At 36.7% G+C, this 17,143-nt stretch overlaps 1 protein-coding gene across 1 annotated transcript; it reads right to left on the bottom strand.

The window, feature by feature from the left end:
• Positions 1 to 4,679: 4,679 nt before the first annotated feature.
• Positions 4,680 to 9,293, bottom strand: LOC306880153 (uncharacterized protein). The gene is made up of 5 exons (XM_079433483.1): positions 9,218 to 9,293; positions 8,523 to 8,713; positions 7,927 to 8,068; positions 7,640 to 7,763; positions 4,680 to 6,297 (listed from the first exon to the last, which is right to left on the bottom strand). Exons 2-5 carry the CDS (start codon positions 8,685 to 8,687, stop codon positions 6,219 to 6,221), a joined length of 510 nt encoding a protein of 169 aa, XP_079289609.1. The 5' UTR covers positions 8,688 to 8,713; positions 9,218 to 9,293; the 3' UTR covers positions 4,680 to 6,218.
• Positions 9,294 to 17,143: the final 7,850 nt, after the last annotated feature.

Below are 17,143 nucleotides of genomic sequence, written 5' to 3'. Positions count from 1 at the left end.
AAGGTGGAGGGTGACAGCCTACGCTCCAACCTTTCTTGCAGGAAAGAAAGCACTACTCCAATCGTGCATCTTCGGGGGTCTTCCCGGCGAGAAGAACACCAGTTCACGAACAGACTCCATTTCAGTGAACACAGACTCCATTTCAGCGCCAGCCGAGCCAGAGAGACCGGGACGGGTGGCGGCAGAGGGTGCCAATCCTTCCAGAAAGGAAAGGCGAGATCGCAGCGTGTCATGCTCATACGCCCACAACAGGCGCATAAGTCATCCACGAACGCAGCTTCAGCATGCTGGAGACCCAGACACTGAAGACAACGATCGTGTCCATCATCCGCGGACAGAAAATTACCGCAACAAAGAGGACACGGACGAAACGGCATCTTGAAAAAGACGCGATCGTCCGTGATTTGCTCTTTTAGAATTGCTCTTTCAGTTGAAGTGCCCAGGGGAATCGCTGGTGAAAAGGGACTCCGCTGCCTGCACCGTGACGCCAACCAGGAACAAAACAAAGATGAGGCTTTGTGGAGAACCGCACAGTCTTCATCCACTTGGCTCCGAAGCAAAAATCTGATGAGTGGATGCACCTGTCGCCCTTTTTTACCCGTATGTACGGGGAGTGGCTCAGGTATGCAAAATCCATTAGCCAATTTTCATTGGCGTTTTCTCTTAAGTCAGAGATGTTTGGGGCTTCCAAGTAAATCCCCTATGTCGTCACGACATAACTCGTAGTGACCGATAGATAGGGAACTCTAGAACTCTAGCACTAGAACATCTAGGCATAAAACAGTTTTTTCCCCCATGCCATCTCCAGCCTAAACAACTAACACAGGAATTATTACCTGTGTTCTGTAATTCATGCCTGTAATTCGGTTCAAGGTCCAAATGACAGTTTCAGTGCAGCTTCAAAGGGCTTTAAACGATACCAGACGATGAATAAGGGTCTTATCTAGCAAAACGATCGGTCATTTGAAAAATAAATAAAAAAGTTTAAGCTTCCTGTCTGGAAGCTGTTCCTTAAAGGAGGGGTCATGTCATGAGTACGGGCCTGGCAGTTCTTCCCTTCTCCACCAGAGGTCACCATCTCCCTTCCTCCCGGACTACACACACTTCCTCTAAACTACACACACTTGTCACATTACACACACCTGTCACATCTTTACACCCGCAGCTGTTCCCCATTGCCACAGACTATATAGTCTCCCCTCTCCCACCACTCTGTCTGGTTGCATTATTTGTAAGTGTATTTGTGTAAATGTGTCATAGTTATTGTGATTCTAGTGTTTGCTCTGGTCTGGGATACATGCACTGTGTTGCTGTCTCGTATCCCAGTCCGTTACTACTTTGTTTTTTGTGCCGTGTTGGCCTTTTTGTTGATTATTAAATACCCTTACCTGCATTTGGACCCTAACCTCGTCTTTTCACGGTGCTTCCCTCGCCTTTCCGTGACAATGATTAATGAAACACAGGAAATCTGGATGATAATTAACTAAACAAGGACAGGAAATACCAAATAAGGACAAACAGGAACTAAACATAAACCAAACCATGACAGTTGCCTAGTCACCCTTCAGGAGCTACTAGTTATATTTTACTATTTTTTTTTTTTTGTTAATAACTGTTTTTATTATTAATTTTATTCTGTGGAACAGTAGTACAAAAAAAAAGCAGCTTTACAAATTTAAAACCCACCCTAACCCATCTCACCCCCTGGTAGACTTAAAAATAATAATATAAATGAATAAAATAAAATATATAATAAAAATATATGAATTAATATTAATAGATAAACAAATAACAATAAAATTATTTTTTACAAAGATTTTAGAAAAGAAGACACAACATTAAAAGCTGAATGCCATGAATTAACAGTTTTCACATTAGATCCATGTATACGAGAAGTAGAGAGTTCCATCGAGATAATGTCCAACAAATACACAGTCCAGGTTCGTCTATACATTGTGTGAGGAGGATTCCAACGGTTGACCAGCAATTTTGTTGCTGCTGTGAGAGCAGCTAACAGTAAAGATCTTTGTTGGACGGACAAGGTGAAGTCCCAAAAGTCATTCGTGAAAAAATGGCAAAACATATCTCATGAGTCAAACATATATCAGTACCCAACAAATATGATAGGTCCTGTGAAAGCTGAGGGCAAAAAGGTGAGAGACAGGGGCACTCCCCAAAAAAAAGCAAAAATGTGCCTAAAATTCCTTGGGAACAGAGATTACACTTAGGAGAAGACGACAGATTCATATAAAAACTTTTCATTAGAGTCAAGTAAATCCTATGCAGTTTTTAGAAGACAATTTTAACATACCCTGTACCTGATCGGAAAATAAAACATGCACATCCTCATTAAGATCCTTAGCCCAAACAGTAGTAATAGATAAAGGTTTGTATGGATGCTCAAGAAAAAAGAGATAGATGACTGAAGCAGAGGAGGGAGATTCCTCAGAAGGAAGGATTAGTTTGTGTAAAGGGTGAACAGGCAGTTGAGAGTTCCAAGGCACCCCATACACCCGTAGAGCCGATCTAATGCTCAAATACATAAAAAAGGAGGTGCCTGGCAGATTATATTGAGTTTTAAGATTCTGGAAGGATTTTAAACCACTATCATCATAGATATCTCCCAGAGTGTTTACTTTACTATGAGTCCACTGCGGACAATGAAATGGAGTACTGCCTGACAAAAGGCTATTATTGTGGAAAATAGGCGAATGCCATTTTGTAGCTAGTTGTGAACGTCTTTCAACATCCCTCCATGTTGAGAGGAGGTGGGTTACAATGGGACCAAACTGAGATTTACACTGCCTAAGCGGAACTCCCGAAATAACAAGATGCTTCAATTTATACAGATAAACAATAGATTCCTCAATTGCTCTCCAAGACACAGAAGCATCAGGATCAAACCAAACTGCTAAAAGGCGGAGGGAAAAGGCTTGAGCATACAGTCTAAAATTAGAGAAAGAAAGACCTCCATGTAATCTACATCATTGTAAGGTAGTCAGTTTAATACGAGGACGTTTCCCATCCCATATATATCGTGAAACACATGCATCTAGTTTATTCCAGTAGCCAACCGGTGGAGCGAGAGGAATCGTGGAAGAAAATAAATTAATACGTGGGAGAACATTTATTTTAATCACCGATATACGGGCCTGAAAAGAAGTAGGAAGACGAGACCAATTTTCCAAATCTGAGGATACTTTGGCTAGAATACCATTATAGTTTTTTGAGATGATTTCCTGCAGGGAAGGAAAAACATCTATCCCCAAGTACTTAAAGTTTTGAACCAATGGAATAGATCTAGAAAGGGACATGGAATCAATTTTAGAATTGAGGGGAAGTAAACATGACTTACTCCAATTAATTTTAAACCCTGAGAGAGATCCAAAATGATCAAATAAATTCAGCACACGAGGAATAGAATGTGACGGCTTCTCCAAAAACAATAAGATATCATCAGCAAACAAAGAAATATGATGATGAGTATTCCGTATATTTATGGGAGAAATAGTTTCAGATTGTCGGACCGCTTGAGCTAAGGGTTCCAAGGATAGGGCAAATAACAGAGGAGACAGCGGGCAACCCTGACGAGTACCTGGATGTATAAAGAATGGGTCAGAGCGAACAGCACTTGTGAGAACAGTGGCTGCTGGATTGGCATACACAACTTTTATCATATTTATGAAACTCGATCCCAGACCCAGATGCTGCCCATAAATAGTTCCATTCTAGCTGATCGAAAGCTTTCATCGCATCTAGAGATAATACTGCGCAAGGGGAGGACAAACTATTCTTTGAATTAATAATATGATATAACCTGCATAAGTTATCTGAAGCTGAGCGAGATTTAATGAATCCTGTTTGGTCATGATGAACTAGCCTATTCATAAATTTCTCTAGACGACGAGATGGTACTTTAGCATATAATTTAACATCAGTCCCTATCAAAGAAATTGGCCGGTAACTAGAACAGGAAGTCGGATCTTTATCTTTTTTTAACAAGAGAGAAATAACAGCTATATTAATAGATGGGTGAAATGAGCCTTGAGTAACTGAAAAAAGTATCATATCTAACATGAGGGGGCCTAAATCTGACCAAAAAGTAGTATACAATTCGATTGGAATGCCATCTATGCCTGGGGATTTCCCCTTGTTCATAGATCGAATTGCTGACTCCAGCTCCTGAAGAGAGATCGGTTCAGCCAGGTAATCCGAATCTGACAGCCAAGGTAAATCAAGGTTGGACAGAAAAGATGCAAAAGAGTCAGAGTCACCATCAGCAGAAGAAGTATAGAGGTTAGAGTAAAAAGAGTGAAAGGCGATATTAATGTCTTTTGGGCCTGTCATAATGAGCCCAGATTGGGATATAACTCTTGCTGAAATATTAGCAAAGTTTTCATTATTACGTAATCTTAGGGCTAAATGGTAGCTTCACTCTTAAAACAGATGTGTTAAAAACAACACAACCTGTGTTATATCTTAACACACCCGTGTGTCTAGTTAAGGACAACACATTTTGTGTTACTTTTAACTCAACCAGTGTGTTATTCTTCTTTACACATTCAGTGTGTTAAAATATTTAACACACTAATGTGTCATTGATAACACAATTTGTGTCATAGATGTGCTATTTTTTACCAGTTACAATGAATGCAATACAAAAAACAACTTTTTTCTTTCAAATATATACATATTTATTAAAACTTCACTTCTGAATTTTCACAAAGGCAATATTCACATGTCATTTGAATTTCATAAAGATTTTTAAACAATTTTATATCTTGGATTTACAAAAAGGTTTTCTTTGTTAGAAATCATGTGAAGTGGTTTTACATCAGCAGCATTGCTTAAATTAATGACTTTATATTCATTTGTTCTTTGGACAGCATATGCATACAAGTGTGGGTGAAAATACAGTTGAGATAGAACTAAGAAAAACTACAACCCTTTCTTTTTCACATTGTGGAACTATGTGTAAAACGTCACCAAAGAGACGCTCTTCTCTTAAGTCACGGTTTAAAGCAATTACACAACCAGTTTGAAAAGTCTGACCGAACGCATTAGAGTGAGAAATGAGAACAGTGCTACATGTGTCAAGTTCATAGCCAAAGCTTGAGGATATCTGCTGTACAATTTGTGATTTCTAAAATGTGAGCCATCACAGTAATCACGCAATTTGTCGTCACTTTCGGTTGAATCCACAAAGAGCTTTTGCATTTATTCATTGTCAAAAAGAAACTTCAGAGTATCAATAATAGATATGTACTGACATGTATCTGCTATTAACACTTGAGTTAATGTACCTTGCTTTCTTGCAGTATCACCTGTTTCCAAGGAAGATTTCTATTGGCTTGATGAAAGAGTGGTTTGCTGCAAAATATTTGGTCATTTTGTAGGGGGTATCAACTTCCTCAAACATATGTCGTCCTCTTTCAAATTCATCCATCAAAGTCTGCAATTCATCACTGGGTATAGAGTAACAATTAAGCAGAGATGTGGTTTTCTCTTGCAAACAGTCCAGGGTTTCGCAGAGCAGTTCTTTTGTGCATGTGATGCTTCTTTGCACATCAGTCAGAGTACAATTTGAAGAGGAGTACATTTTTGCAACAAATGCTGCTGCACAGCTTTGGTAGTCAGAGGTGCTGCAAGTACTGGAGCCATCAAAATTAGTTTCTGGAATATCAACAGCAGCAGAGCAAGATGGAGCTGGAAAGTCCTCACTCGTGCTGGTGTCACGGTCTTGTTCTAAATGTAATGGGTTTGCAACCTGAGCATGCTCTCTATTGAGATGTTTAGTATAAGAATTGAAGTTATGGTATGTTCGTTGGCAATTGTTTTGACTACAAACAATTGTATAATCCTGTCCATCAGAAAGTGCATGGACATGCCTAAGATGAATTATGAGTTTCCGGACGTCTTTTGAAGTAGATTTTTTACACCTTGGACATATGTACATGGTGGTACAATTTAGGATAGTGCTTGAAGCTTCGAAATAAGCTCCACAACTTTGGATCTCTTCCCACCAGAGAAAGGAATGTCATATACATTTTCAAGGAAATTAAAGACCGATGTAAGTTGGACAGGATATTGTACATTGCAAACCCAATACGTTTTGAACAGCTTGTCAATGGCACACGTCAGACTGTTATCGTTGAGTGGAATGGTGACTTTGTCATTCTCGGCCACAATGATGTATTGCGCTGTAGAACTGCGGGCTCCTAAACAGACAATGTGGGGTTGATGGTTTTCCACCATTGTCTGGGAATGATCCAGGAGGCTGGAGATGCTGGTTCCAGCCTGTAAACATAAAAGTACATTTTTTAAAAGCTATTATTAAAACAATTCAAGTGACTGAAGGTTTTCTTAAAGGGATAGTTCACCCAAAAATTTGAATTCTGTCAGTAATTACTCACCCTCATGTCGTTCCAAAACCGTAAGACCTTCTATTATCTTCGGAACACAAATTAAGATATTTTTGATGAAATCTGAGAACTGTCTGACTCTTCATAAACAGCAACAGAAACAAAACTGACACAAAACTGAAATGTTCCCAAATGCAGAAACGTAGAAAGGACATCAGTAAAATTGTCTGTGACATCAGTGATTCATCTGTAATTTTACAAATTCAACAACTTTTTCCTCCTCATTCCATCTGCTGCCTGTATGCCGCCATTGTGAAGAGAGTATCATGACGCATGCACTTGCTTCCGCTTGATGTAAACAAGGCATGCATTTGCTGTCCTCTGCTCATAAACAAAACACGACGAGTGCTTTGTTTACATGGACAGGAAAGCCTGTGCATACGTCGTGATACTCTCTCCAAAACTGCAGCACACCACGGCAGATGATAAAGAGAAGAGATGTTGAATAAAGCTGTTATTTTTGTTTTCTTTGAGCACAAATGTATCATAGCTTCATATCAGCACAACTGAACCCCTGATGTCACATGGACTCTTTTACCTATATCCTACATTTCTGTGCTTGGGAACATTTCAGGTGTGTTGCTGTTTATGGAGGGTCCGAAAGCTTTTGAATTTCATCAAAAATATCTTAATTTGTGTTTGCAAAGTTGAATGAAGGTGTTACAGGTTTGGAACGACATGAGGGTGAATAATTACTGACTAAGTAATAAAACTTTTTTGGATGAACTATCTCTTTAATTCATTTGCATTCATTGAACTGAAGGCCAGGGATATTTTCTTATTTATGTTCAAAAGAAAATAGGAATGCACAATATTATCACTTCACTGTTTTGTATCACTGCATTTCATTTGAGAATGCACATACAGAATGATGTGTTTAGTGTGATAGCGTGCAGTGACAACAGCAGCAACAGCCTCCCTTTGGTACTAATGTTCATTCGGTAAGGCGTTTTTTTTTTTTGTTTAGTGGCCGCTGTTGGTCTATTTATAACAAAATAAAAAGTAAAATGCACAAATAACCTTAAGATACTTAGCCAAAGTGAGCTAAAAAATACTGACAAAAACCTAATATTGTGCATCCCTAAAAGAAAACAAAATGAAAACAGTATAGTTTTATGTAAATTAGAGAGTCATGTAATTAAGTAACATCACAAAGTGCTTGCACAGAAAACTAACAAACTAAAACATAAACATATTAGGGCAATCAAGCTGCTTACCGGCTTAATGTCCAAGAGGTAAGAAAGGGCTGACTTTGTACTGCATTTGGCCCAACCTTTGCTCCTTCCGGACGCAGTGGAGGCAGCAGTGTAGTAAGAATTTGAAGAGCTCTGTAACATGACTCTTTAGTATAATAAAAAAAAAACACAAAATATAATGGCATTTTTCAAATGGCTGAAATAATGGCAGACTTTGATCTCCAACTTTGCCTTCAGAGAACTAGTAAAACTAATGGTGTCCACTGAAAGAAAAACAACGGTTTGACAGAACAAGCAAAGTAGCCTACCTTCACTCTCATTATCAGTTGGCATGACCAGAGGATCTTTCACCGTGGACATCTTTTGCAACTTCGGAACAATATTTCCTTCCCATTTTCGAAGAAAGAGGTCAGCCTTCCCAGGAAACATTTTTCCAAACTCAGTGTCAAGCTACAACATAGGATACAATACACAATTACAACACTACCGTGTTTTCTCAGTATGTTCACAAATGATCAAATCTAAGTTTATGCAATCATAACAGTAAAAAAAAAACTACTATACTTCAGTTTTATGATTTGAATTAAACTGATTGAAGTAAAATAAATGGTGGAGCTTGATTTCAGTGCACCTTACAATCTCTAGCTTGCAGCAGACTGATGGTTGGAGGGGAGTGGTTAAAGGATGTTTAAAGGACTTTATTTTATTTTATACTTTATTTTAATTAAATTGCATAGAATTTTTCATCACAAGATTAGTAATGTGCACTAACAAAGTATATAAAAAAAACATTTTGAATTCATTTGGACTTTAAATGTGAATATTTAGCAGCCTTGTCCCTGTACTGACAAGTCTATTTATACCTAGCTAGAAGAAAAAAACACAAAACACAAGATGTTCTTACCAAGTATGGCATGTCTACAAATCGAGGATATTGTTCAAAAATCTCTTGCACTGTTGGGGACGTGTTTGCAATCCATAACCTGCGATTACTGTATGTTTTCTCCATGCCCAATTTGATGGTATTGAGGTTTTCTGGAGATGGTTTCATCCTTTTGATCACAGTCATCCACTCCTGAGTGGAGTCCTCCTCCCCTTCAGCATATGTTATATCCAAAGTAAAAAAGGCAAAGAAAAACACCAATCTGTTATATACATATACTGATTACACATACATTCATAATGTAAAATGTAGTTAACAAACAGTGTTATAATGAATATTTATTACAAAAACAGCTAACAAAAGCTAGATAAACCTTCAAGATATAAACCTAAACACATCCTTTTTGAGATAAAGACATGCGAATGTCGAAGTCAATCAAATGTTAAACGTTACAGTAATACATCATAGTATTATTTAAAGACATTTAACAAGACATCAATACATTATGTTGTTTAATGAAAGAAAGGCGACGGATAGCAGTGAAAGTGATAAGAGTTAGCTGCTAGCTGCTACCGCTTTGTCAAACTCATTAACGACAATCCTGCCATGGCCGCAGCGTTTTATCGGACGTCATATAATTGGCAACAAATCAAGCAAAGAAAAACATAAAACTCGTTAAAAATAAGTTCTCTCCAGAAAGCGAGGAACAAACTTACCAAAATGTAAAGAAATAATAATGTGTGAAGCATTAACTATCTGACGCCGTTTTCGCCCTGTTCAACACCGCCTCTCGTGACTACCGAAAATACCCGTATGCACGACTAGAGGCTGCTAACTAAACGCACATTTGACCGTCTAAAAAATTCACATTAAACATATATATGACAGTTTCTAATAATTAAAAATAATAAATCCAAATACCTGACATGTGCATCCAAGTCACCCATGGATGGAGATAGAGGCGCGAAATTGCTTAACGGCTTGCGGAGTGACGTAGCAGCAATGTGATTGGATGATAGTTAACACATGTTGTGTTGGACACACTGTGTTGTTTCTCTCTTTCTCTCTCTCTCTCTCTTTTACACATGATCAACTTAAAATGACACAATATGTGTTAAAATAGCCATAACACAAAAAATGTGTTATTAATTAACACATCCTTTTTGAGAGTGTTGGTCTACTCCCTTGAAAATAATAATTCTGCCTGGATCTCAGTAATGAATTGAGTTCAGACTAGGGCTGCAACAGACGATTATTTATTAGAACGATTAATCGACTAATCGTCGATTATTTCACTGATTAATCAGTAGACTTTGATTGATTATTCAGCTTCTGCAATTAGTTAAAATATTAAGTTATACATATTCTAAAATAAATAAAGGTCACTTCAGCTTTAGAAAAGCATATTTTGTAATTACAATTATTATACAATTAATTGGTAACACTTTATAATAAGGTTCATTAGTTAACATTAGTTAAAATGAACTAAGAATGAACTATACTTATATAGCATTTGTTAATCTTAGTTAAATGTTAATTTTAGCATTTACTAATGCATTATTAAAATCACAAGCTGTGATTTTTAACATTGGTAAATGCACTGTGAACATTTTTATTAAGCAACATTAACAAACATTAATACTTAAATGTAATAAATGCATTCTTCATTGTTCATTCATGTTAATTAATACATGAACTACTGTTAACAAATGATACCTTATTGTAAAGTGTTACCAATTCATTATAAATAGATGTATTTGGCACACAAAATGAGATGACAGACAGAGACACTCTCTCACCATTTAATTAGCTACATGAAAAAATCAACTGAATGACACATCTTGCACATTCTGCCTAACATCTCCTTTTGTAAGTCATATAGATAAGAAACAAAATAAAGGTAAGTGATAAGACACTTGGGATAAACTATTTTATTCACAACATAATGTCGTAAAATACCTTATAGGTTTATGATAACCAAAACAGTCCTGAGCTAGATCAAGCTTTGATCTCTGCAAACCAAACTATCACTTTAATGAAATAATTTTTTCCCACTAATAAAAATATTTTATCATGAGCTATTTTATCATAAGTTGTAATTCTAACTGAAAGTGACAATGACTCTGCTTTTTCATGTTTAATACCGTAAAGCTGCTTGAATTAAGGCTATCTATTGCATAAAATACTAACGTTATATAAATAAACATGATGTGACCAGACTTTACTGGAGTAACGTTACGTTACTGAACTGCAGAGCTCATGCAAACATCCACATCGTTGTAATCAGATGTATTTTTAATGGCTGCTTTCACACCGCTGTCAGTTTTTGTTGTGTTTATTTCGTTACTGAAAGCGTGCAATTTATATTTACATTTGCATGCATTTTCTCTGAAGCGCTGTGTGTGTTTTCTCTTGAATTGCATCCAGGAGGGCTGAATTACAGTTTTGCTCTACATTAGGTCGTATGAGATCAAACGACTACTCGACAACAAAAAATATTTGTCGACAATTTTTGGTTAACCTTGGTTAATTTCAATAAACTCAGCAAATTTATTTCTGAATTGACTGCAAAAGTTTTCATCCTGTAACAATTTAGGGTTAAATCGCCATCTAGTGGCACGAGATGGCCGAGGGATCAAAGATAATCTGTACAAATTTCCATCATGAACAGTTATATAGAATAAAGATAAAGAAGTAGAAATGAAAATATAGTCAATTCGCAAATAGGATTTATGAGTAGCAGAAAAGAAATTGAAAGATTTAGCAGAAGGATTTAATAAACGACAGCTATCCACCAACGAGGATGAGGTTGCACATTGCCGAAGTTCGAAGAGAGTGTGATTTCTTTGGTCCAGATCTATCTAGGATATGCGACATTACAGAATTCATATCTGCACCAAATACAATTAAAAAATCTGAAAACTTCAAGAGATAGGTTGACAAAACAGAGAAAAAAGTAGGGTCAGGAGAACAAGGGGCATAAGGTGAGAGAAATACAATATTCCTATTCTCCACTATTGTTTTTATATGTGTTATTCTACTGTATCACAGCCTTTATCTAAAATAGTAATATTTAAAGTCCGCCGCACCAATATTAGGACACCCTTGGTTTTAGAATCTGAAGATGAGTGAGATACCACTTCATAAAACTTATTACACCTGTGTATATCCTCCTCTTTCAAATGGGATTCTTTAACTAACACTATATCAATCTTTCTTCTCAATCTTTTTTGCGAAATCTGCGTATTATAGGCACGCCAAACACGTTCGTATCATATATACGCCAAAGTTCATTTTTGCATATCAATACCACAAGTTTTCATTTTTATTTGGCGTACTACTTATACGCATTTTCATGAGACCGGGCTCGTCCGTTTGTGAGGGCCATTTAGCTCATTAATAGTACAACTCAGAATATTAAGATCAGTCATAGAGATCAAACAGAATCACTGCATATTAAGACAAAATACAAGTTTGAAAATAAAACCAGTTGAGTCTACCATTAAACCACTCCCCACCCTCCCCGCTACCATTCAAAAAAACAAACACATTCCCATGAACTATGGCAGATCAAACCAAGAACAAATCTTGATCTACCAGCACCCCTTAATATGGTCCGTGGCGTCAACAAAACCCTGCACATTACTGTAGCACCAACATTTGGCCCCATAGTCACATATTGACTAGGTAGTATTTCTATTTCAAAAAAAAAAAAAAAAAGACAGAAAGAAAAGAGAGAAGTGAACATTAAAGTGAACAGTGAAAGACACAGTCACCTGACCATTTAGAGCATCTCTTCTCCGATTAGACAGCAAATGTCCAGCTGAAGCTCACTGAGAGTTGGTGGATGAATGGGATCTGAGAAAATCTCTTGCTTCTTCTGGGAATATAGCATGTTAGGGTCACCTTGACTGAGAACGACCTTCAGCGTTGCAGGATAAAGGAGAAAATTCTGGATGCCAGCGTCTCTCATTTCCTTCCTAATTGGCGCAAATCCACTTCTTTTTGCTGTGACCGGAGAAAAATCTGGAAAGAAAGACAGCGTTGCTCCATCTGAAGTTTTCACAGGGGCATGAAGTCTGGAGGCCCACAGAATGAGCTCCCTGTCCGTGCACCGCAGCAGTTTAAAGATGAAAACCTGTGGTTTAACGTGATCTGAGGAGAGCTCTCTTTGAGCTCTCCTTGATCTCTTTGCCTGCCAGAGATGGGAGCCACGTCGCTAGCAATCTTTTCAAAAACCCATAGGGTCGTCCTTCGGAATATTCAGGCAATCTGACCAGACGCAGATTGCTGCGCCTATTGAGATCCTGTAAGTCCACAACCTGTTGCTCGAGCACGGCAAGGCAACTCCTGCAGTTTACGACTGCATGCCATCAGGTAAAGCACAACCAATGAATAAAACTTAAAAAAAATGAAAACATCAGCAAAAAGAGGCCGAACATACAGAGCTCTACTCGAGTGCGACTAGGTTCATGCCCAGCTAAGACAAATACGTAACTGTTATGTAACTGCAACATAATCTGGTGACCAAAGTTACGTTGTGGTGACGTAACTAGTTACGTCGTGGCAACCGGAAAAGTGAAAGATGCGTATACGTCGCCACGACGTAACTTTGTGACGCTGCCAGTGCGTAACTGTGGCAACGTTGCGGATCAATAGTTGTGTGCTGGTAATCAGTTGGTAATTTTTTATAATTATTTATTTTCTATGAGCGGACATGCTGTAGTTTAACCTAATTTATGTCCTCATATGCCCAAACTAATTTAAAGGCTGTTTCAACAGCTGTGAATGATGAATACAGACTCGAAATGAATTTAATTCATTTATTTTGAAAAACACACAAATATGAACAGTAAAACACACCCCAATTATTAATAAAAGCATAGGATATACAGCGAAATATGAATGAAAGCATTCAGGACGTTCCGTGCTCAGCATCATTATAAACAGATATGCTATGGTAGCATAATATTTGCTAGCAGACATTTCAGATAATTAAGGAAAGATACCATAATCACAGATGTATAGATATTAACAAAAGTACTTAAAGTAGACTGTATAAACATCATTTTTCAAAATAAGAAATCTTTAAAATATTGCTTTGTTGGTGAAGCTGATCATCAACTTTCTCTGTCAACTCAGGCTTGATCCTGAGTTAATGGAGCGCGTGCACATGAATGTGTGACATCAGTAATGAGCAGCCAATCATATGCCTTGAAACTGTGATTCACTTCTCGTGAGAGAGTCAGTGCGATTCACTACCAAAGATTAAAAGACTGAACAATATGAAGAATTTAAACACATTTACACAGCAAGATGAAACAATCGATCCATGAAAGAGGAAAACTTATCTTACCATATAAGTGCAAGTAAAATTTGTAAAGTTTATAATATTTATAGATATAACAACACTTAAAAATCAAAACTCATATGTAGTCATGTTTACAGCTATTGATTCTAAAACGTATTTATATTGCATATTATCTATATGTTTATATTCATTTAAAATAAAAGCTTAATAATTACTATTAAATTAAGATGGCTTGTTTAATGGATTAAGGGTATAATAATTATATAAATAATAAAAAATACTCATCTCTATAAATCAGATGATTTTATCTTTAAAAATGTTTTATTATATAGCGTCCTTTAATTTGGAGTAAGAGAAACTGGAGGAGTGGCTTTATTGCATGATCAGAGATGTGTCACTTTGCTTGGAAATTTGATTGGTTAAATTTCAGTTTGAGATCTCTAAACCAGAACATAACCCGCCCCGGATCAGGTTAGCTGTGGCGCGTAAGTTACTATGGTGATGAACACTGCTAAAAGCCAAACCACTTTCATGGTACCTAAAACCCAGAGTTGGCGCAAACTAAACTGAAATTTACCTGATAATTTCTCAGATTTCATTAAAAAGATCTACATTTATGTTTCAAAGATGAACAAAAGTCTTAAAGGTTTGGAACGACATGAAGGTGAGTGATGAAACTTCATTAGGTAAACATTAGGTAAATCGGTTCCCTCAGGCGCACCAGTAGATATCTGCCAGATCTCTGTTCTTCTAGTTCTTCTGCTCCTTCCACCATCCCAATCCTGGATTGAGCCACGACAGAAGTTTCCACTTTGAATGCTGAGAGAGAAATTCAAGCACATTTAAGTATTTCACACAACTATTTACAGCACTTTAAAACTCTAAAAAACATACAATTAAAATGTTATTTTTAAAGGGATGACCAAAATATACTTTGTGGTAAACAAACACATTTGTAAAATTAATAAAAGGGGGCATCAAATTACCACTATAACCAGTAGATGGCAGCAGAGGAACACTTATAGGCTTATTAGTCATTCATTTCTACTTTTTTCTGGTGATACTTGATCAACTGCTCAGGTCTGCTTAATTGGGGTTGGAGCTAAACCAAACTTAAAAAAAGAGAAAGACAAAATAAAGTTAAAATTTATGATTCATAAATATGCACAACATCTGAAAATGCGCAAAGATGAGAAGAAAGCAATGTTTTTAATGACAACTTTCAACCCACTGAAAAATAAGCAATATTAAGTTGCATTTTTATTTATTCTTGTTATTCTTCTTCTTCTTCTTATTATTATTATTATTCAAATAAGTTATAATTACCTTTTGGTTTATTGATGATTTTCAGTCTCTGAAATAGAAACATTCTATCAATTATGGATGGCATCACACATCATATGTAATGATATTTAATAGGAGATCTAACACCATGTCTACACCGGACGGCGCAACAAAATACAATAGAACCTATAATTATATGATGATGTCTACACTGGATGCAGCGCGACACAACAACCGTAAACCGATGCCTCGTTCTATTTATGACGTACTGACACAAAGTTCAAATGATTTTCAATCGCGTCCAGTGTAGACACGGTGTGAGAGCGTCTAGCTTGGGTATAGAGGATGGGAATCTACGTCATTGTGCATTGCAATTTTTTTTGTGCATTTTTTACAAATTTTTAGGTTTACTTATTTAGTAATGCTCTTACAGTGTTACTTATGTTTGGACATCAAAGCCCTTTTAAAATAACTAACAAGCAAACACACACACAATTTTGCAAAAGAAAATTACAGATGCATGGTGATATAGGCAAAATATGTTGTGAGAGATGCATATAAAGTTATTTAAGCTTTCTCAGATCACCTGTGTTTTCTATTTCTCTGTCAGCAGCTCCCTTCAGAAATGGTTTAAATCAGGAACTTCTCCTGTGTCATAGAAGGTTTTTTCTGACACTTCTGAAATCATAGAACAAGTTTTTTAAAACCTGTTTTAAGTTTCAGCCCATTTTCACGCTCCATGTGTAAGTGATGTATCCAATTAACTGTACAGTAACATTACATACTTTTAGGTTAAATTAATTAGTTAAAATGTAGTCTGATTTCTATTATTTATTTTCATTTTTAATTCAGTGATTTTAATTTAGCGTTTTTGATGCTTTAAGGAGCAATTTTAGATTGTAATGTTTTAATGTTCTAATAATCATAAAAGCTGTCATAAACCCGAGAGAAAGCTGCATGGCTAGAAACTGTTGATGCACAAGTAACAACTATGTTAAAATTATTTCATTTATCTTTAAAAAAAGGTCATTATATTTTTGGCACAATACAATACTATTTTGATTTTACTTATTTGATTATTTAAGGTGTATTTTCTGTATACTTTAATTTTGGGACTAATAATAAAGTCAACTAATGAGAGTCAGTGGTAATATCAGTCCATGTTAGCTCAGCTTCACCTGACCAGGGGCCTGTTTCATAAAACAAGTTTACCAAGTAAGCCAGGTTTATTTCAGTTAGTCAGATTTTTTGTCAGTTGATTTGATTCAAAATAAGTCAGACTAACTGAAATAAACCTGGCTTACTTGGTAAACTTGTTTTATGAAACAGGCCCCTGGGGCCTGTTCCATAAAAGACGCTAAAGAGAAGCGGGGATTAAAGTCCAAAACCTGACTTGAAATAACCTAACAAATCAATCGGGACTAAAGCGGTTTCATAAAGGACAATTCAAGTTCACGCAATCTGACTAATGCTATCCAGGTTCAATGAGTCAGGATAATGTGACGAACACGCTTATTCTGAAGCAGCCCATAATGTCGATCATGGATCAATTCGATCCACCATAGCAAACAGTGAATATTTGTGCTGTTTAACGCATTTGAAACATTGTGTTTTCCTCAGTGCATAACTGACACGCCACAGGTATATTTTTCATCTGTAAATGTTAGAAAGTAATGCAAATATATCTATTTTGCTGTCAGGAGTGGGCGAGGTGTTGTGCACATGCGCACTACACAGACAAAGCAGAATAGAATAATAGCGCAATAATTCAGAATAAAATATACATTTTGCTAAAAATATTTGTTGTTGGACATTAAATGTGACACATAGAATTGTAATCCTACATTTAAGTGTATTTTTATGATAGCAGTAACGGTTAATCAAATGTAAGCTGGCTAATACAATCAACCACATGCACCGCTCTAGCTCCCATCTTCTCCTTCTGTCCCCTCACCGAGGCAGAAGTATCCAAACTTCTTCTCTCCAGCCATCCTACAACATGTCCTCTCGACCCGATCCCCTCACACCTTCTCCAAACAATCTCTCC

This window comes from Barbus barbus (genome assembly GCF_936440315.1).
Source record: "Barbus barbus genome assembly, chromosome: 14".
Classification (NCBI taxonomy): Eukaryota; Metazoa; Chordata; class Actinopteri; order Cypriniformes; family Cyprinidae; genus Barbus; species Barbus barbus.
This window is presented reverse-complemented; position numbering and strand designations above follow the sequence as displayed.